Below are 22,092 nucleotides of genomic sequence, written 5' to 3' on the forward strand. Positions count from 1 at the left end.
CCCCACCTTGGCTTAGTTGTGCCCTAGGGGTGTCAAGGTTAGAAGTAGTGGCAAATTAGTGATGGGTGTACTCTGGGTGCAATCAGTGAATAATATTTATTATTTTCTGTACAGAACATTGTACAAAGCACTTGGTCTCTACAGTGCAACAGAATTGGTAGACACGTTCCTGGTACATGGGATAGTAGATACATCAAGTGGCCCCCGAGGCATGGGGTGGAGAAAGAGGGGATGGAATGACAGCTGTCCGCAGGCCGAGGACACTGAGGTCTGGGAGTTTGTGGGATGGGATTGGGAGGTGTGGGGGGTGAGGACAAGGCAGGATGCTGGAGGATGTCTCTACAGTCTAGGCAATAGCCGTTGGAACCCTGGACCTATTAAGCCTGAAAATTGCTATTTCTTCATGTTTTTATCTGCACTATAGATGTCAGCCAAATATTGACTGTGTCCAGCAGGGGATCAAAATTCAGGTATAGTATTGGTGTAATTTAGAAAACCAAAAACACAAGAGATAGTGGAGCAACATGACCAAGTGGATAGAACAGAGGCCTAGGAGTAAGAAGGACCAGTTTCTGTGCCCAGCTCTGCCTCTTGTCTGATATGTGACCTTGGACAAATCAATTACCTTCTCTGTGCTTCTGTTATCTCATATGTAAAATGGTAATTAAAACTGCAATCCCCATGTGGGGCAGGAACAGTGTCCAAACTGATAAACTTGTATCTACTCCAGCACTTAAAATGGTGCCTGGCACATAGTAACCACTTAAGTACAATAAAAAAAAATGTGGGGTTGATGGTGGAGCAAATATTCATTCAATCGTATTTATTTAGTGCTTACTGTGTGCCGAGGACTGTACTTAGCACTTAGAAAGTACAATTCAGCAATAAAGAGAGACAATCCTTGCCCATACTGGGCTTACAGTCTAGAAAATACAGATAGCCAATATTAAATAACCAGTTGGATTATTTGTCCAAAGAGGAAACAATTTTTGCAAAGTGAGCTAAAAAAATCATCAATTCACCACATATGTGCCTCCATGTTGAATTGTTTTAAATAATCAGGAGTAGAAGATATAGGTGTCCTCCTCTAAGGTCATCCATATAGCATGCTAATGTGTAGAACCCTCACGGGCACTTTAGAGTACTCTGGTTCTGTAATATCCAGTAGTGAATGGGACAGGTCACTCCATGAAATATGAACTATTTCTACTACCTGACCCCTAGGTCCTCTCCACTTTTGCCTTGTGCAATTATCACTTCTCTAATGTGCTTCACCACTGACGGACAGCCCCTCTGACTGTCTGGGATCAGACCTTCCTCCAGCAGAGAAAGATTATTTGCTTCAGGCCTTGCAGTGATGTCAAGCAGGGTTTATAACCAGGAATGGGATTGGTCCTTCATGACTGGTGTTGGGTATGGTTCTCTGGGTATTAATATTTACACAGGTGACTATACTTGTCCGCTATTTTACAAAACCCAAAACATGAAATGGACAAGTTTTCCAACACACTCCACACTGCATGATAATAAGCTGTAGTTCATTTGATTTTGAAAGTGTCGTCTAGTTTTGTTACAGATTTCCTAGTCCAAACTTGAAAAATAGACTCTTTTAGCTTGAATGATAATTAGTACTCAGATATTTTTCCTTGCCACAAATTAGCACCAATATAAGGCATGTTTTTTGCATTTTTGTCTTTTTTCCTCTTGGGTCTTTTCCTAGTTCATCTTTTCTTCCTACTTGATTCCTTACTACAAGACATTATGCTGAATTTGAATATCACAATAGTTTCAATAGTAACTGATTGTGATAGATTGAACTCAGGTTTGTGGAAGCACTAAGTTGTGAGAAGGAAAGAATTCAAAGAGGAATAATTTCAATAATAAGAGGAAAGATAAAAAAAGACCAATCAAGGAAATCTCTTTGAGTGAGGAAATTTTCCAGATAACCCAGGTGCATTGTGAAAGTCATCAGTTACTATTAAACTTTGGAAAAGTGAAGAGAGTCAAATGCACTGAAGAATGAATGTGCTGAAGTTCATAGTATCTTAGCTTTGTGATTAAGTTAATATAACATTATCTTCATGCTAATGGAAGAATGAGAGACATGTAGTGAACACTATATTGCTTTGCAAATCTACTCCCAGTGGTAGAGTATTTTCTGAGATTTTGCAGCTTGTTGATTTCTAATGACTACATAATGAAATGTATTTATTCGGAAATCTCCAGTTTTAATTTCTCTTTTGTGTTCACACCTTTTTTCCTGAGGTACCAAATTTATTTCTATGAATATTCTCTTCTAAACCATTCCTTCCGACTCCTAGGCCTCTGCTCTATTCCACCAATTTATGTAGATAGTTTTGGTAAGTTATATGAACTACACAATTGAAAAGGAAATGCGTAGTAGCCTACCATCTTAGCAAACTATAAAGGTATATAGAGAGATAAAAAAGGGGAATGAATGTACATTACTATAGGTGGCTACGAGAAATACACATACTATACAGCTTGTTCTGTTTTGCATTATAGCAAAGTATAACTTAATTGTTTAAAATACCTTTGCTTAAAAATCAGGAGACATATTTAATATCTCCACAAATGCTTCTGGGGTCTCTCAGTATGAGCTGCCAGTTAGCTAACAGGAAACTCAGTCTGCTTACGCAGACCTGCCTAACAATTGCTAATAGCACACATGGCATAGAAGAGATTAAGAACTTTCCGATGTGTCTTGCAACAAGTTTTCTGTTATTTATTGGATAAAATAAATGTTAGCAGATACTGTTCGGTGGACTTTGTATCCCCAACTCTTGATGTGTCAGATGCTTCAGGAGAGGAAAGACACTGTGTAGATGCCCAAAATCTGTTTTCATTCATGAGACTAGTGCTGGAAGCGATCCGGAACAAGGTAGATCATTATACGAAGCACTTAGAAGTGTGTCAATACAAGAGAGGTGGAAGACATATTCCCTGCCCACAAGGAGCATACATTACAGGGCAGCTTAATGAAAAATTGCCAGAATGGGTGATGGGGAGCGGCAGGGACAAAGAGAGTAAGCACATTTACCATGGTAGGGTACAACAGCCCAGCCCTTATCCCTGTTGCTTGCTGTCTGTGTTCTCCAGCATCTGCAGCCTTGTGCCTCCCAGTAAAATCTACTGTGGGGCCTTACCTGCTCAGCGTTGTTTTCAGTGGCTCGTTAGTTACCTTGTCCTTTGTACTCATCCTCCTCACTCCCAGTAGGCCCTGTCATTACTGGCCTAATGTTTAGAAATGAAAATGATAATTCTGCTAAGCAATTACTACATGCCAAGAACTGGGCAAGTTCTAGGGTAGATAGAAGATAATCAGATCAGACACAGTCTTTGCCCCCCACAATCTAGGAGAGAAGGAGAATGGATATTGAATCCCCATTTTACAGCTGAGGAAGTTGAGGCACAGAGAAGTTAAGTGACTTGCCCGTAGCAAGTTGGGGAATCTGGAATTAAAACTAAGATCTTCTTACTCCCAGGCACGTGCTCTTTTCACTAGGTCCTGTTTGCTATATAATATGCTCTAACTGAAATCTATCAAATGAGCCTAGATTCAATTGTGAGCAGGGAATGTGTTTCGTAGTGCTTATTTCAGTGCTCTGCATACATTAACCACTCAGTAAATACCATGGACTGATTAATATCTTAAATTGGCCACCGAAGCAAAGGCATTCATATGATGACATGGTCCACCTTTTAATTAGATATTTAATAGATATCATATGTGGTCATTAGAAGTTGAGAAGGTGTGAAGATACAAAATAACATGGATACCCAAATGTATCCCCCCAAAACGGCTTCTTCCATTGTGGAAAAGCACATTTTGGGGTGGTTGACTCCATTATAAAGCAAATTCCCTGTGCCAATTATCCTCATGTATATATATATATATATATATATATATGTATATATATATCCCCTCCCCCGTTTCAGCAGACTAGTTAACATATTTCTTTGTAACTCATTTTAATATCTATTTTAATGACATAGTTTTAGTTTTACTAGTGCTGAAGTGACAACGTCCCCCAAATAACCAGAAAATAAATGGTTCTTTTTCATTCCTATAGTTAATCAAGGCAGTGGTAATCATTCAGTGTTTTCCATTCCAGATGTAGATTCAGCATAAGAAGCAGCATGGCATAGTGGCTAGAGCACATGACTTGGAGTCAGAAAGTCATGGGTTCTAATTCTGGCACTTGTCTTCTGTGTGACCTTGGGCAACTCACTTCACTTCTCTGTGCCTCAGTTACATCATCTGTAAAATGGGGATTGTGACTGTGAGCCCCACAGGAGACAGGGACTGTTTCCAACCCATTTTGCTTGTATCCATCCCAGTGCTTAGAACAGTGCCGGGCACACAGTAAGCACTTAACAAATACCAGCATCATTATTATTATTCTCAACCATTACTGACCAATGCCTAAAGCTGTCTAATCGAGTTAAGTCATTTTTCTTTGAACAGATTTTAATAGGTAAATATTTTTTTACAAATTAGAATCCTTTAACAGTTTGGTCAAACAGAACTTTGCTTCTTCAGATTACACTTGTTTTGCATCTTTGAAACATTATTGCAATTCAAGTTCTGGCATACTAGGATCATAATCTGTTACCAGATAATTAAGAATAAAAAAAATACTAACAATGAATAGACTACCAGTGGAACCCTAGAGTTCATAGAGAGAGAGAGGGAAATAAGAAGATAAGGACTTTGGTGATTGCAATAGCAATATCTAGGTTTGCCTTCTGTTAAAAGACAGAAAGGTACAGTTGAGACCAATATCAATAGTCAGAGAACCTTAATTCTGCTCCAGACTTTGTGACTCACCTCGTCTTCTGAGTACCGTGAGTGGTCTCTTGTGCTCTTTATGCTTCTTTTTCAATCTGCAAAAGGAAAACCATAATAGGAATAATCTTTCTGCCAGGTGCAGAGTTAATTTTGTAATTTGCCTTTTTAAAATTGCAGTATGAGGGATATGGGTTAGATTAAAAATAACTTCTTGGCTTTCATTTCCTGTCTACAAAAGTAACTGCTTCATCACTGGAAACTGCTAAAACGTAGAGTTCCCACCATGTTCCTACTTCATAATGCAATATAACTTTGTAATTAATCCATAAAAGGAGCACAGTAGGTCCTCATTCTTGTGACCAGATATTTTGATCTGAAGAATCGACAGTGCAGTCACATTCCCTGGAATGAGTTCTGAAGTAAATTGTGACTTATGCGTCTCAAGATGTCTTTGGAAATCCAACAGATTTTCAGCTGTCCAGAATGGTTTATCAACATGCCTGAGTGGAGGGTGGATGATCAGCATTTTTACTACCTCAGGGGTTCTAGAGTTATTTCTTTAATCTAGAAATTAAAGAATCTTGAAGAAAATGTTCCTAACTATGCACTTCCAAAGCATAAAATAATTTTTTAAGTTGAAATTTAAAGGTGTATGTATTATGTTGGGTTTTTTTAAAAAAATAGAGGATCAAAATGCAAGGATACATGAACAAAATATTTCACATTTTTATTTGTTGATTTGCTCTTGAATGAATTAAAGAGCTTGTTTGAAAGTGGGTTGCAAAATTAACCCATGACTCCTGGGAGATGTTATTTAATTTGCATATAGGATTCAGGAAATTAGGAATTTCTGACTAAAGCAGGACATTTCTTAGAGTGAACAAAGTTTTCAGGGCCTCTGTGCTTTTGGAATTCAGTGAAATACTAGTAACAATATCCTCATGTACCTAATGTTAAAATCTTAAGGGCATGATTACTACTCATATGCAAATATTGCCATTTTAAATATTTAAATATCATTGTAACTCTCTCAAACATCTATAAATCCTTTCCCAGGCTTCTTCAAGATGAAGATGAATACAGTATTTTGCTCAAAATATGTAATTTAAAATGAATGTGAATATATGATTAATGCCTGCATTCAATACAACTTTAAGTAGAACTCCCATTAGATAGAATTTGGCAACAATGCTCAATTCAATTTAAGGAAGATAAGCCTTCCAGTCTCTTTGAAACATAGATCTTGAACTGTATAAATCACCATAAATCATGAACTTTTGTTCTTCATTTTGAAATGACTGCTGACGTTTTTATATTTGAAAAGTAAAAGGTAACCATAGTATTAAAGGCAACACCCAAATCTGACTATACATATATATAGTAAGCGCTTAAGTAATATCTATAAATTAAATATTATAAGCTATGTATTTATATGCATTTCTGTCTAGACTGTAAGCTCGTTGTGGATAGGAAACTTGTCTGCCAACTCCATTGTATTGTTCTCTCACAAACACTTAGTGTAGTGTTTCATACGTAGTAAGCATTCAGTAAATGCCATTGATGCTGATGATAGACCAGAGAGTTCAATTATTTCAGCACCTTTTAGCAAAAATTCAAATGAAGTATTTAAACTTATTCACTGTAACTCCATCTCACAGCCAACTTCTTTCAAAAATGCTCTCTTTGGCCTAGAACTCTTAAAATTACATTTCCTATAAGCAACCTTCCCTGACTGAAGCCCTCATTTCCCCTTCTCCCTTCTGTGTCACCTATGGACTTGGATCTGTACCTTTTAAAAACGTGATATTCACCTCATTCCCAGCCCGTCTGCACTTAGGTACAGAAGCTCATTATGGGCAGGGAAAGTATCTCCTAATAGGGTTGTACTCTCCCAAGCATTTAGTACAGTGCTCTGCATACAGTAAGCACTCAATAAATACCATTTGTCCACTGATTTGGTGCAGTATTAAATATAATGACCTAATTAATCCTTCATAGTTCAATTCCAAAGAAATGGCTAGTCTGCCGCCATAACCTTTCCATTTGGCAAGCATTCTTGGTATACATGTGAACTTTCAAAGGGAAAGTAAATTCCAAAACTAGTCGGTCGTTAAGAATAGGACATTATAATCATCTTTTTTAGTTTATTATTATTGAATAGTCCTTTCCAGTCTGGAAATGGAAGCCATTACAAATAACCTTTTTATAAAAGCATTTATGGAGCAAAAAGTATACTAATACAAAAGAGAGATGGAAGGATTTGATCTGTCCATGTCTGCCCTTTGGCCCTCTGGCAAGTGATTGTAATTCTGAGTTGGACCTCAGGAGACCTCTCCTAGTCATTTTGTACAGAATATTGAAGAATAATGTTAACTGTGACCTTCCTGAATAAAATACTATATAGTTTCACACTAATTCAGCAGGAATACTCTGCAGAATAAGAAGATTCAGGGGGAATTGTAGGGAGTCAGTATTTAGAGCTATAATTCTCCACCATTCTGCATTGCCTATCATGCTCTGCCAGTCATTTATTGCCTGAAACTTTATGAAATCTTGACTGTCAGGGATGTGAAAATTCCTTATAGTTAAAAGTGGACTAGGGTGATGAAATCCTGTAATTGAAGGTTTCTAAACTACTGAAAACATTAGGAGATTTACGGGCATTGGGAGTAAATGAATTATCTCAACAAGGTCCTGGACTAGTTCTTTACCAATGTGGTTCTTACCCAATAGCCCTCTAAATGTGTGTGTGTGTGTGTGTGTGTGTGTGTGTGTGTGTGTGTGTGTGTTTATCTGGGACAAAACTTCACGGCTAACAATTAATATTACAAGTATTAGGGGTTAAAATGTTTAAGTAAATAACTGTTGCCAAATGTATGATTCTTTTCTAGAAAGGAGTTTGCATCTATCTCTCTGGGGTACTATTTAGACAAATCCAAGACTCTTTTGAGAAATACATTGCTTGCCAGACACCTCAGATATTACAGTAAAAAAATATACCAAACACATACACAGCAAAATTGACTTTTCTCTGCACGGGGAAATGTAACAGCTTCTCTATGAGGACAAATGGAAAAAAAAAATATTCATCGCTCTGTAAAGATGAAGGCTAAGATGGAGCAAGATTGAAGAATACAAAATTACAAGGTGATAGATAGGGCAAACACAGAATTCTGTCCTCCAAATTCATAAAACAAGGATTGAGGAAAACCTCTTTAAGGTTAACGGTAATTGGATAAAGGCAAAGAAAAAATGTTTTCATCTAGATGGTGGAAATCATGTGGAATTTGTTACCTCGAAAGGTTATACAGTCAGAATAGCATTCAAAAAGATTTGGATAAGTGTATGGACAAGAAGTATATAATGTATTGTTTAGAAGAAAAGTTAAGGGAGTTTAAAAACTCAATGAACATGTAAATAGATAATAATGATGGTATTTGTTAAGTACTTACTATGTGCCAAGAACTATTCTAAGCGCTCCATGATAGACAGTTAAGGGAAAGAATGTCGATCCTTAAACATAAGACTGGATGTAAAGAGTGAGCCCATTATACACTGTTCCAATCATTGGTGCCATAACTGGACAGAGAACACTGGGTTAGATGAACTCTCTGTTGATTCGTTCAATTGTATTTATTGAGTGCTTACTGTTTGCAGAGCACTGTACTAAGATAAGCATGCCCTTTCTAAGATTAACACTGCTTCAGTTACTATTTATTTTATCAAAATGAATGGAGTAGATAAAATAATCATATGCTACAATACAGAATATAAAATATTAAAATAAATATTCAATTCATTGTTTTTTTGTATGGTGCATGCAACTAATGGTTCATCTGCATCTCATTTTAAGCCTTTCTTAGAATGATTAATAATATATTCACTTGGGACTGGGTATAATTTTCTGAATCTAGAGAAAAATGATATTCAGCTTTCCTGAACTGTTTAAAATGTATGAAAATATTTTGGCTGCTAGAAAGTATGAAAACTTTTTTTTTTTTTACTATAGTCATAATCTTGTTCTTCTGCATTGCTAAATTAAAAAAAAAACTAGTATTATCTTTGTTTAAAATGAAATAAAATCAGCGGCATAACGATTGGGTTGTTACAGGGGAAAATTAAGATTGTAAACAGAATATCCATAACCATATCGAGGAAAGTAACCATCACATCTCGTTACCACTGCTGGAGACAGAACTACTATGTTGGATGGACCATTAGTCTAACCCAGCAGGGCATTTCTTAAAATCTAATGTTTTCATCTCTCATATCTGCCATAAAACTTAAAGCTTTATTTTTTTTAACTTGTTTTTCTTAATCGTGCAAATATAGCTCATACGTACATACATATACATATGTTCTATATATATATATACGAAATTATATATGTATCTATAAAATATAACTTCTCAGTCCACAGCATTAAAAAAGTGTTCATCTCAAAACATGAATACATCACAATTAAAATATAATTACGTAGAGGTAAAGAGCAAAGACAGTATAAATGTACTCTGAAACTCCCTGGATTTACATTCTCAAATGTCTCCAATGACTTGAATGTTAATGGAATTTTCTGGGTAGACATTTTTTTTAGAGAGTGAATTTCTCACAGAGATAAAAATGGTCTTTTCCAGCATGTGTGATACATTACAGTTAGTTGAGTTGAATTTATCACCTTTTTTATATCAGAGTATCTGACATGATAAGAATTTTTTTAAAGCCATTTGAATATTTTAAAGTCTAGGTCACAAAAGGATCAAATTCGGGTCCTGAAAATGATTCAAAGCCTTGACGAACTCTGTGAACTTCCAAAAACACCTCATTATGATTTAGGAAGAAACATATTATTTTCTTTAATCATATGTAGGTGAATTTCAGTGCATCAAACATTATCATGTATTTTGTGTAACTAATGCTAAAAAATCGTATCATAATTCACTTAGAAGGCATAGAAATTATGCATAATTCCTGGGCAAAAATGCTTTTTCTTGGGAATAGTCTACTGCATATAAATAAAATTTGTCTCATTTAAAAGGAAAGGGCTGTCACCATTTGGCTTTTGGCTCCATGGCATGGAAATTCTGGAAACCTAAAGAACGCTTCCAGTGTTTTTCTTCGGAATGCTGGAGTGTGTGCTATATCACAGAAGTGGCATCCAATTGCTATAGTATCTAGTGTGTCTTTTTTTGTGATGAAATTTTAGAGCATTAGAGGCACTTTGGTTACCTGGTACTTGGGAAAAAGTCATCTCAAAGAAGTCTGTAAAGTTACAAAGTTAAGCATGTCCAGATAGCTTAGATGGGACAGTTGTGAGTTTTATCAAGGCACATGAGAGATTCAATTTTCAGAAATTAGTAGCACGTGAGGATGCCAAAGTTGAATGTCCTCAACTAGTTCAAAAGGTCCTTAAGCTTGTAAAGCAGAACGGTATACCTTTCCTTATGCTGTTCTGCGATGAATCCCACTTCCCAATAGTCAATGCAGTTCTTATTGCTCTTGTGACTGAAGATTCCCCCCACACCAGGAAAAATCTGAGTTTTAATAAGACTTTGAAGAAATAACCTTCAAGGTACTGACTTATTCAGGAACAAGAGAAATGCTGAAGAGATGCAATTTGATTTGCATCATGACACAACCCATTTCTTGAGAAAGTTTATCTTTCTTTCATTCATTCATTCATTCATTCATTCAATAGTATTTATTGAGCGCTTACTATGTGCAGAGCACTGTGCTAAGTGCTTGGAATGGACAAAATCGGTAACAGAGACAGTCCGCCCTTTGACGGGCTTACAGTCTAATTGGGGGAGACAGACAAGAACAATGGCAATAAATAGAATCAAGGGGAAGAACATCTCATTAAAACAATATCAAATAAATAGAATCAAGGTGATGTACATCTCATTAACAAAATAAATAGGGTAATGAAGATATATACAGTTGAGCAGACGAGCACAGTGCTGAGGGGAGGGGAAGGGAGGGGGGGAGCAGAGGGAAACGGGGGAGAAGAGGGTTTAGCTGCAGAGAGGTGGGGGGAGGTAGCAGAGGGAAAAAGGGGGGAGCTCAGTCTGGGAAGGCCTCTTGGAGGAGGTGAGTTTTAAGTAGGGTTTTGAAGAGGGGAAGAGAATCAGTTTGGAGGAGGTGAGGAGGGAGGGCGTTCCAGGACCGTGGGAGGACGTTGCCCAGGGGTCAATGGCGGGATAGGCGAGACCGAGGGATGGTGAGGAGGTGGGCCGCAGAGGAGCGGAGCATGCAGGGTGGGCAGTAGAAAGAGAGAAGGGAGGAGAGGTAGTAAGGGGCAAGGTGATGGAGAGTCTTGAAGACTATAGTGAGAAGTTTTTGTTTTGTGTGAGGTTGATAGACTTTAGGTTTTTAAGAAGGGGAGTGACATGCCCAGAGCGTTTCTGCAGGAAGATGAGCCGGGCAGCAGAGTGAAGAATAGACTGGAGCAGGGCGAGAGAGGAGGAAGGCAGATCAGAGAGAAGGCTGACACAGTAATCTAGCCGGGATATTACGAGAGCCTGTAGCAGTAAGATAGCTGTTTGGGTTGAGAGGAAAGGGTGGATCTTGGTGATATTATAAAGGTGAGACCGGCAGGTTTTGGTGACGGATTGGAGGTGTGGGGTGAACGAGAGAGCCAAGTCAAAGATGACACCGAGGTTGCGGGCCTGAGAGACGGGAAGGATGGTCTTATCATCCACAGTGATAAGGAAATCAGGGAGAGGACAGGGCTTGGGAGGGAAGATGAGGAGCTCATTTTTGGACCAAGAGTCCAGGTATTTTGGACTAAACAGGTCCTGCTCGATTTCTCATGTGAAAGTGAAGGAAGTTTTTACCAGCACTCTAGCAGGCTCCCCCTTTATATCTAGGCATGCTTTTATGGTTTTCACTTGCCCAAGAAAGTAGTTCTTTAAAAATAACAATTTGTGGTGCCTGGTGATTTAGAGCATTTCCCTCCGTTCTCATCATGGTATCAATTTGTACAGTTGTGTAAGATAGGGTTTTGGGGAATCTTGCTACTTTAATAGGAAAATCAATTGAATTTCACTGTTGTGAAAATTGCATTTCCCCTCTTTGTATCCAAACCATCAGAGCCCTAGAATGAAGGTTATTGTTGGATGACAGATGAATGCTTAAGTTTTATGTAGAAAACAGAGCATTTTTGAAATGCTGATTTAGATTGTTTGGATCAGCAAAATTTGGCCAAGTTTTGTCTGTAGCCAATCACTAGTTATTTTTAAACCATGTACACTCTCTGCATACTGACAGTGGATTTGAGATTCAAGTATCCTGTCCTGAGTTCAGATTTAGATTTTCGCACCTGTGTGCCGATTTCTGTGTTCATCTCCTTCCGTCGGGGCAGTGCCACCATTCTCCTGACCTCATACACTGTGGAGATTGAATATCATAGGCATTGAAATTGACTAACAAAAAGGTTTTGTTGCTTTTCAATTTGGTATATAATTGAATAAATGATCGGAGATAAGGTTGCCAGATTTCAATTTTGAGAATATGGGACACCCAGCTGCAGTCTGGCCTCACCCACCCTTTGCTCCTGCAAAAAGGCAGGGCTTGTGTCACTTAAATATGGGGCAATTATGCATCATTTCCAGCCAGACCTTTCTGGGAAAATGGGACAAGGCAATGAGATAATGGACAATCTGTGCATTTGGGACATCTGGTAACTGAATCTAAGCAAATGGGCAAAAGCAATCACAATTTGCAAATATAAAGTTCTGCAGAATTGTAAGATTCCCACCATCAGAAAGAGTACTAGATCCTCACAATAAGTTCTCGGAAGGGTTCTTCTGCTGCAATCTATTAGCATGTGGCTACTGACTTTGCAAAGCTGCAAACAAACAGGTTAGAAAATTAAGATCATATTCGTAATTTAAATATAACGTCTCATCGTTCAAATGGTGATCCTAGATTTACAATTATGGAAAAGACTCATGAATGTGATTGGTTCTTTAAGAATGAAAGAATGTGTGCCCTTGACAGCTAAAATAATTAAATTTTCATTGTCCGAAGTGATAGTTGTGTCATACCAATTGCAGTGCATGAACAGTGAAAGTGTATGTAAGAGAATGTTCCAAGCTTTCTTTGTCTATATGCGTGGTGGATCTTGATTCAGCACACGTTTCTCACACTGACATTTACTGATGACAGCTGGAATCCTGCCTGAGAAGCAAATGAAGCCTCCGCAGTTTAGATTGGAGATCAAACTTTGGGTAGCGCAAACTATTTATATATTTTCTTTAGCCGGGAACTTGAAGCATCAGTATATTACCAAGAAGAAAAGGGAATGGTTTGCCACGGGAGGTTCAGAGGTGTGGAAAGGTGACCTTTATTTAGGATCAGGGTATTTAGCATTCATTGTCTACACATTTGGTCCTATTGCAGTTTGCAAGATCAAATGCTTGCTGCCAACTCTGATCCATGCTCATGCATGCTCTCCCTAGGCTTCTGGTTTCATCCATTCATTCATTCAGTCGTATTTATTCAGCGCTTACTGTGTGCAGATCACTGTACTAAGTGATTGGAAAGTACAGTTGGGCAACAGAGACAATCCCTACAAAACAACAGATTCACAGTTTAGAAAGGGGAGACAGACAAACAACAAAACAAGTAGACAGGCACCAATACCATCAAAATAGATAAATAGATCCATAGATAAATGGAAATCATTAATAAAATAAATAGAGCAATAAATATATGCAAGTGTTATGGGGAGGGAAAGGGGGTAGAGCAGAGGGAAGGAGTAGGAGGAATGGGTAGGGGAGGAAGAGCAGAGGGAAAGGGAGGGCTCAGTCTGGGAAGGCCTCCTGGGGGAGGTGAGCTCAGTAGGGCTTTGAAGAGAGGAAGAGAGTTTGGTGGAGGTGAGGAGGGAGGACATTCCAGGACAGCAGTAGGACGTGGGCCAGTGGTCGATGGCAGGATAGGCAAGAACGGGGGACGGTGAGGAGGTGAGCGGTAGAGGAGCGGAATGTGGAGGGTGGGCAGTAGAAAGGGAGAAGGGAGGTGAGGTAGGATGGGGCAAGGTGATGGAGAGCTTTGAAGCCAACAGTGAGCAGGTTTTGCTTCATGCAGAGGTTGATAGGCATCCACTGGAGATTTTTGAGGAGGGGCGTGACATGCCCAGAGCATTTCTGCAGAAAGATATCTGGGCAGCAGAGTGAAGTATAGACTGAAGTGGGGAGAGAAGTGGTTTGACTGAAGTAAAGACTGAAGTGGTTTGAGAGAAACAGTCATTTCTTTTAATAATGATGATGTTTGTTAAGCGCTTACTATGTGCCAAGCATTGTTCTAAGCACTGGAGGAGATACAAGGTAATCAGGTTGACCTAGGTGGGGATCACGGTCTTAATCCCCATTTTACTGATGAGGTAATTGAGACATAGAGCACGCTGCTTCTTAGCATTTCTTTCTGAAGCATTTCTCAAGAATCTAGAAAAATTACACATAAAGAAACAGATCAACATTCCAAAAAAAAAAATCAGTATATTATGAACAAGTCCCATAATCTCCTATGAGATGATATTTAATTGACCGTAGAGTTACTCCAGGATTTTAACTTAAATTTCTCTGTTGGCCTAACTACTCTGGAGCATCTACTCTGGAGATGCAAAATCATTTCAGACTTTACAGAGAAAGTGTATTCATCCCCCTATTTGGTCTCGTTCAATTTTGAAAGGAGAGGCTAATTTAAATCATAAAAGTGTTTTTTTTATTTTCTTGATCAAGCATTGAAAGGAATTTAAATGTATACTTTCCATTCTTGACTTTGATTTCAGCATTTACAGCTTTGGCAATTTTATTTTGTGCTATATAATGTTCACTTCAGTGCTCTTGTTGAGTTACACCCAACATTTGAATCTTGGCATGGAAATATTTGATAAAATTGTCCCAGAGCAGAGGAACCAAAATTGTAGCAAAATAATTCTAAAAAGTAAGTGCATTTTCTGATATTTAAATTAGGGCTTACTTAAAGGACATTTGTACTGGACTAGCCTGAAGAGGACAAAAGACAGGCTTTATAAAAATGAGTGAGTCATTCAGTTTCCTCTACATTACAAAAACTGAAATGAAAAATCTATAAATGTAATTTATGTTAATTATCCCTAATTTTCTTTTCAGGAATTCAGAATGTGCTGAATTGTATCTTTTAGGTAGAATCCAATATTTTACATGCAAACATAGGGAGTAATGTACAGTCACTATTTTTCATATAGTTCAGTCCCCTACTCTCTAAAAGTCCACGGTTTTGCTGAGTTATTTACGTGTTTGTACATACTATTTAGACATACATCTCTCTATTATTCTATATAAACAGCTGTATAAAGATGGATATATAGATAGATTATAATAATAATAATGTTGGTATTTGTTAAGCGCTTCCTATGTGCCGAGCACTGTTCTAAGTGCTGGGGTAGATACAGGGTAATCAGGTTGTCCCACGTGAGGCTCACAGTCTTAATCCCCATTTTCCAGATGAGGTAACTGAGGCACAGAGAAGTGAAGTGACTTGCCCACAGTCACACAGGTGACAAGTGGCAGAGCTGGGAGTCGAACCCATGATCTCTGACTCGGAAGCCCAAGCTCTTTCCACTGAGCCACGCTGCATCATTATACATGATGATAGGTAGATAGGACATATAAAGTATTGAACCAGCCTAGAGTTAGAAAACCAGAGATCATCAGCAATGTAAAATCTGATCAAGGAGCTCCGCAGGCTTCACCTCTAAGGTGTGAAAGTATTGTGAACATGACACATTAAAAGCCCAAGCTTAGTCATGGTGGCTATTTTTATTCTTTAATGGAGTAATAATAATTACTTTCATGATTATTATTTATCACAATTAATAAGTGCCAACTAGTTGCTAAGCTCTGGGATAGAGACAGGTTTAGGAGATCAGATATGGCCCCTTGCTTTCACAGGGTTCATAATCTATCAGCTCTGTTATATTAGACTTTAGTACAGTGCTCTGCACACAGGAAGCGGTCAATAAGTATTGATCCTCATCTTCAGGTGATGAAACGAAGGCCCAGAAAGATTAAGTGATTTGCCCAAGATGACACCATAGACCAGTGATGGAGTTAGGACTCAAGGCTAGTGTTCTGTGCTTTTCCCAACTGTCATCTAGTCAATATATTTTAACCTACCTTGTTTTTATCATAGATGTTAACAATCAAAAAGCAGCACTGGATAGAGTACGGGCCTGGGAGTCAGGAGGTCATGGATTCTAATCCTGGCCCCACAACTTGTCTGTTGTGTAACCTTGGGCAAGTAACTTTACTTCTCTGTGCCTCAGTTCCCTCATCTGTAAAATGGGGATTGAAACTATGAGCTCCACGTGGGACAGGGACTGATTTGCTTGTATCCATCCCAGAGCTTAGTACAGTGTCTGGCACTAGGGAAACACTTAACAAATACCACTGTTATTATTTTTATTACTATTAAGTGCTAATGCTAAAATTTAGTTAAAGCCTCAAAACCTGAACCTTGTCAGGGCCCAAAATGTAAATTGAGCCAACAGTAGTAATTTTATAACCAGCCCTGGTATATGAACCCTGGAATTAGTAGTTGTTAGAGTAGTAAGAATATTTATTTAGTGCTTTCTGTGTGCATAGCACTGTACTAAACAGTGGGAAAGAATACACAGGAGAGAAGTAAACATGGTTCCTATCACTTGGAAGAGTAGAAATTTTTTATTTTTATTTAATCCAACTATTTAAAGTATCAATTTATCAACAAGTATAAACAATATTTTTTATTTGGCCTAGCTCTGCATTCAAATGAGCATGTTGATATATCACAAAGTAAAATAAACTGTATAAATGGAATGCAAAAGAAACTTCCCTTACCTCTAACCCTCCCTTCCATGAAGCCAAAAGAGTGGCTACTTGAACATAGAAAGGTCAGATTAACATAAATGTTGGTCAGAGCTATAAATTTTACTTAATTTTTTTTCTAGCATAAAAAAGGGAAAATGTTTTTATTTATGATTCAGGATCCACAAATGTCAAGTATTCAGTTGTTCCTTACTTATGTTTATTGTTGAGCTCTGCATATATTTACTGAGGCTTGTAAAGACTGTTTATTCTAGGAAAGCATTGTGCATTTTGTAATAATGTTGACTCTGGCATTTATATTGACTTCAAACTGGGACTTCTGCTGAAATTACTGAATAATTTGTGAGTGGGGCTTATTGATATGTAATTAATTTTCATAATGGCTGTCTAAATTTCTTATTTTTAAATGCAATGGTTTTTCAGGATATCCATGATACTTCTTTACATCTAATGATACACTTTCTGTTTTTCTTGAAGACTAACCTAAATAACTTTCAGTGTCAAAAGATAGTTTACCATCCATCTCTCCTTTCTCATCACCCCATTCTCTTCTATGTTATCTTTCATTGTTTTATATACAATGAAAAACAATGCTCTATATATTGAGTAAATGTTTTTTTTAGTCTGTAATGTGTCTCCTGACCTGTAAATATATGAAAATTGATTGAAGGCCAGTATCATATTTACCTATAAGCCATATGCAAATTATAGTTAGATAGAAATATTGACTAATAATGCAGGAATGCTATCTCAACCATAAAATTCAATATGTCAGACCAGCTAATAATGATAATTGTGGTATTCGTTAAATGCTTTCTATGCCTCAAGAAATTTTCTAAGATCTGGGGTAGATGCAATTGAACATGTCAGATACAGTCCCTTTCTTATATGGAGGTCACTGTATAGAAGGAAGGAATCAGCGTTTAATCCCCATTTCACAGAAGAGGAAACTGAGACATAGAAAAGTTGTGACCTGCACACACTAACCTTGCAGTTCTTCTAACTTTGAAGCCTAGGCTCTTGCCACCAGGACATACTGCTTTTAATAGTGAGAGGAAAATCCAGATAAAAGAATTCTCAGAGAATAACACACTAGCAAGCACTTTCCCAGTAACATATCAGAATTCAAGATCCTCAGAATTAAAACTAATGTCAGGTACCATGAAGACACATGAAAAAGGTAGTAAGCAGGGGCAGCAATAGTATCAATGTATTGATATCGGCCTTTATTTTTTATAATTCTGAATTACGTTTCACTAAGCTATACATATGTTTCCCAGGCTCCCTGTTAAATAAATTCTATGCCAGAGGATTTTGCAAGTTTTTCTCTAAGGAGGATTTCTCCTTTTGAATTGTTTGCAATATCCATCTCTTGGGATTAATTTCACCATTTAATTATATCAATAGGGTGTGCATTCTCTCTTAATAGGATATCCGAATGCTTCAGCTCATAATAAATAATGTATTAGAGGTCTTGAAGCTTTTTAAAAGCATTTGTCATCTTTTAAGTAATACAATTCCTGAAAACAGCAGCGATTTAAGTGCTCTGAATACAGCATGGCTCTGTGGAAAGAGCACAGGCTTAGGATTCAGAGGTTATGGGTTCTAAATCCAACTTGCCTCCTGTCAGCTGTGTGACTGTAGGCAAGTCACTTAACTTCTCGGTGCCTCAGTTACCTCTTCTGTTAAATGGGGATTAAGACTGTGAGCCTCACGTGGGACAACCTGATTACCCTCTCTCCAACCCAGCACTTAGAACAGTGCTGGGCACTTAGTAAGAACTTAACAAATACCAATATTATTATTATTATTATTTCTGGTGCACATTCTAGAACTGAAACTAGAGCACAATGCCTAAATGTAAACCAACTTCAGGTTAGTTCGTATACTGGAGTGAGCTTTACTCCACATATATCCAGGAAAAGAACAACAGAAAAGTTTTGCCTGTACTTTCATGATTTCACAGAGGTTACTTCAAGCATGCAGTTCAGTGTGTTGATTTCAGGGGCGAATATGGATTCAACAGGAGCAAAAATTAAAATTGAGGGGATGCTGATGGGGGACGGACAGAGCAAAATGAGGCAGGAACTGGAATTGGAGGTTAGGCACACCAGACCTTCCTCAATTTTCGAACTGTTGAGCAGAAACCAGAAATGTCCAGGAGGAGGCTTTTTTTAAAATAAATATTAATTGTTAAGCACTTCCTATGTTCCAGGGACTGTACTAAGGACTGGATTTGATACAAGCTAATTTGGTTAGACACAGTCCACGTTCCAGATGGGGCTCACAGTATAAATCCCCACATTACAGATGATGTAACTGAGGCCAGGGAAGTTACGTTATGTGCCTAAGTCATGATAGCAGATGAGTAGCGGAGCTGGAATTTGAACCTAGGTCCTTCTGACTCCCAGGACTGTGCTCTATCCACTAGGCCCTGCTGTTGTTTCCTCTTGTCTTCCTCTTTACCTTTCCTCCCCATACCTGGGCTCTTTCCTGTCTCTCTTAGCAATATTGACCAATATATCTGTGTATATATCTATGATTCTATTTATCTTGATGATATTGATGCCAGACTACTTGTTTTGTTTTGTTGTTTATCTCCCCCATTTAGACTGTGAGCCCACTGTTGGGCAGGGATTGTCTCTATCTGTTGCCTAAGTGTACCTCCAAGCACTTAGTACAGTGTTCTGCTCATAGTAAGTGCTCAATAAATACAATTGAATGAATGAATGAATATATGGGATACCCAGAGGTGACTTAAAATCAGAGAATGGTGCTGAATGAGACAAATATATTAGCTAATCAAGAATCCTATTCTTAAATGTAAACAAAAAAACAAGGTATGTCAAACACACATATGGCTTTCCAGCCACACTTGTAAACCTCAATCAGTCATATTCATTGAGCACTAGCTGTGTGCTGAGCACTGGACCAAACACTTGGGAGACTACAGTATAAGAGAGCTTGTAGACATGTTCCTGCCCACAAGGAGCTTGCAGTCTAAAGGGAGATGAGATCTTACCTTAAACAGCATCATCTTTGAAAAAGAGGGACAGATTTATGTACCGATATTGGCACTTAACTGTTGAGATAGAAACAGGATTGTAAAGTTGAACACAGTCCCTATCCCATACAGGGTTTACAATCTATTTGATTTTCATTTGAACGATGAGAAAACCAAGGCCTACGGAGGTTAAGTACCTTTTCTGGGGATGCATAGCAAGCCAGTAGGAAAATTCCCAATTCAAAGTGAAATGGATAACCTATATCTTAGCTGGAGTTTTGTGTGCCAGCCCTCAGTAGAATGAATAGGATCGGCTCTTACATTGAATTAATTAATTGCATTAATCTGTTTGTTTATGTATGCCCTGGAGGTACTCTTTCCCTGTGGGTTTCCCAAGTGGGGTGGAGACTTTCTGGTACCCAGTCCCTTCCTGCCCTCTGACCCACTACCCCCTATCCAGACCTCAGTTTTCAGTTCCATCTGTTGTTGAACAAGAGATAGGGGTTGGTGGAGGCAGCACCTTTGTCCCAGGTTCCCAAACTCCTTGAGCTCTTGACCCTGCAGGGGGCTCCCATGGGCTATTCTAATAGAGCCCAAGAAAAAAGTATTTTATTCATTTATCATCCATATACTACATAGTATACAAAGGTACTTATACAGTTACGGAGAGTTCACACACTAGGTTAAAAAAAAGGAAGACCAGAATCAAAATGGGATGGTGGTTATAGGTCTTGGCAAACTCCAGATGAGGCAGAGGATGATTAGTATGTGGTAATCTGCCTAGGTAACTGGAGAATTCAATTAGATGACAAAATTTACTTCCCAGATATTCATTTTTGTACAAGGAAAGAGCTCTGAAGTTATTTTTGAAGTGAAATTTAATTTGATTAAATGAATTTCCTTGTCTAATTTGGTAATCCTATAAGGTTTTTGGAAAATCGTTTCAATTAGATTGTATAGTGAAGTATTGTTGCCTGAGTAAGTTAAGTCAAGATTATTGGTAACCTTTGACTTACATATTTGCTAAAAAAAGAAATCTTTCACACAATACTAGCCATTATCCAAAGCAAGACTGGTTTGTTCTGCCAATTGCCTATATGGAACAATGGGTTTCTCTCAGTGTCTCTGTGATGGTATGAGTTTTTATATCTATTTATGAGTGAGGACACTGAAGCAAAGAGAGGACAGGTTGTGCTTCAGATCTCACTTCAAGCTGGTGTCTGGATCAGAATTGATATTCAGAGCAGTCTTTTACTTTCCCACCTGCTTTCTTGAGATGTTTGGAACCTGATGACTGGGACCACTTCCAAAGAGCGAAATATTTGCATTGCACGAGTACCAATAAATTTGTGAACCAAGTGTTTGATATAAAAGCATTACATTTTATGAGGCTCTTCTGGTAGCATGAAAGAAGGTGTCTGTTATTTTTTACTCCCCTTGGAGTTCAGTGATGTTACAGTATCATGTGCTATGTTTCAAGGTTGTATTCTTTGTCTTATAGATGGTTACACCACAGATGACATTGAATTTTATTGGCGAGGGGATGATAATGCTGTGACTGGGGTGACCAAGATTGAATTGCCACAATTCTCCATTGTAGATTACAAACTTATCACCAAGAAGGTTGTATTCTCTACAGGTTTGTAATGGGGAGAAGAATTCAGGGACTTGGGGTAATGTAGCAGGGAAGCATACTTGGGAAAAATGTTTATGAATGCAACCACCACCTCTAATAGTGGATATCAATAAATAACTCACAATCCAATTTAGACAAAATTGAATTTTCAATCTTGATGCTAGTCCTGTTTTAATCAGAACTGACACTCTCACTGGCATTTTTGAAATTTAGCTCTCCTTTTTTTCCAACCCTACTTGAGTTGCTAGTCAGTAATGAAGTGGTATAAAGGTAACAGAAATATAAAGGCAGGAAAAGCTAGGAGCCTGAATAATAACATTACATTATCCCTAAAATGTTAAGTTACATGATAAAAGTTAGCCGGGCAAGCTCAAGATGTTTTAGTCTCTTAGTCTAGAAGAAAGGCGCAGAAAGGCATTTAGGTCACCAGATAAAAAGCATCCAGAGAAATCGCCTCGTATGTGAAAAATGGAAGAGCCAACGGGCCAGTTAGAGTGATTCTTTTGGTTCAGTTCACAATGCAAATGTTCTTTCCCAAACATTTCAATTTTCAAAAGAGCATTTTTAACAGCAGCTCACATATTATTTTTCAGTTAATGGACTCTTCTGTATATCCAGCCTTGCCTTGCATCAGCAGAAAACAGAGTTACTATTAGGGTGATCAGCCTATATATAATCACCCTGATTTTACATTTCCTCTCCCAGAAGCTGTGAAAATAACCTAAGACACTCAGTTTACCAGGAAGCACATTATCCCACAGAACTACATCTCCACCTTTGAGCCTGATCA

At 38.0% G+C, this 22,092-nt stretch overlaps 1 protein-coding gene across 3 annotated transcripts in view; it reads left to right on the top strand.

Annotated features, from left to right (window-relative positions):
* GABRB2 (gamma-aminobutyric acid type A receptor subunit beta2) overlaps positions 1 to 22,092 on the top strand; it is a 194,120-nt gene that overhangs the window by 133,537 nt on the left and 38,491 nt on the right. For all 3 annotated transcript variants that reach the window (XM_029049638.2, XM_029049639.2, NM_001168262.2), the window contains one exon: positions 21,168 to 21,305. In XM_029049638.2, coding sequence (XP_028905471.1) covers positions 21,168 to 21,305 — 138 coding nt within the window. The remainder of the gene's footprint in view (positions 1 to 21,167; positions 21,306 to 22,092) is intronic.

The sequence above is a fragment of the Ornithorhynchus anatinus genome, chromosome X1, assembly GCF_004115215.2.
Source record: "Ornithorhynchus anatinus isolate Pmale09 chromosome X1, mOrnAna1.pri.v4, whole genome shotgun sequence".
NCBI lineage: Eukaryota > Metazoa > Chordata > Mammalia > Monotremata > Ornithorhynchidae > Ornithorhynchus > Ornithorhynchus anatinus.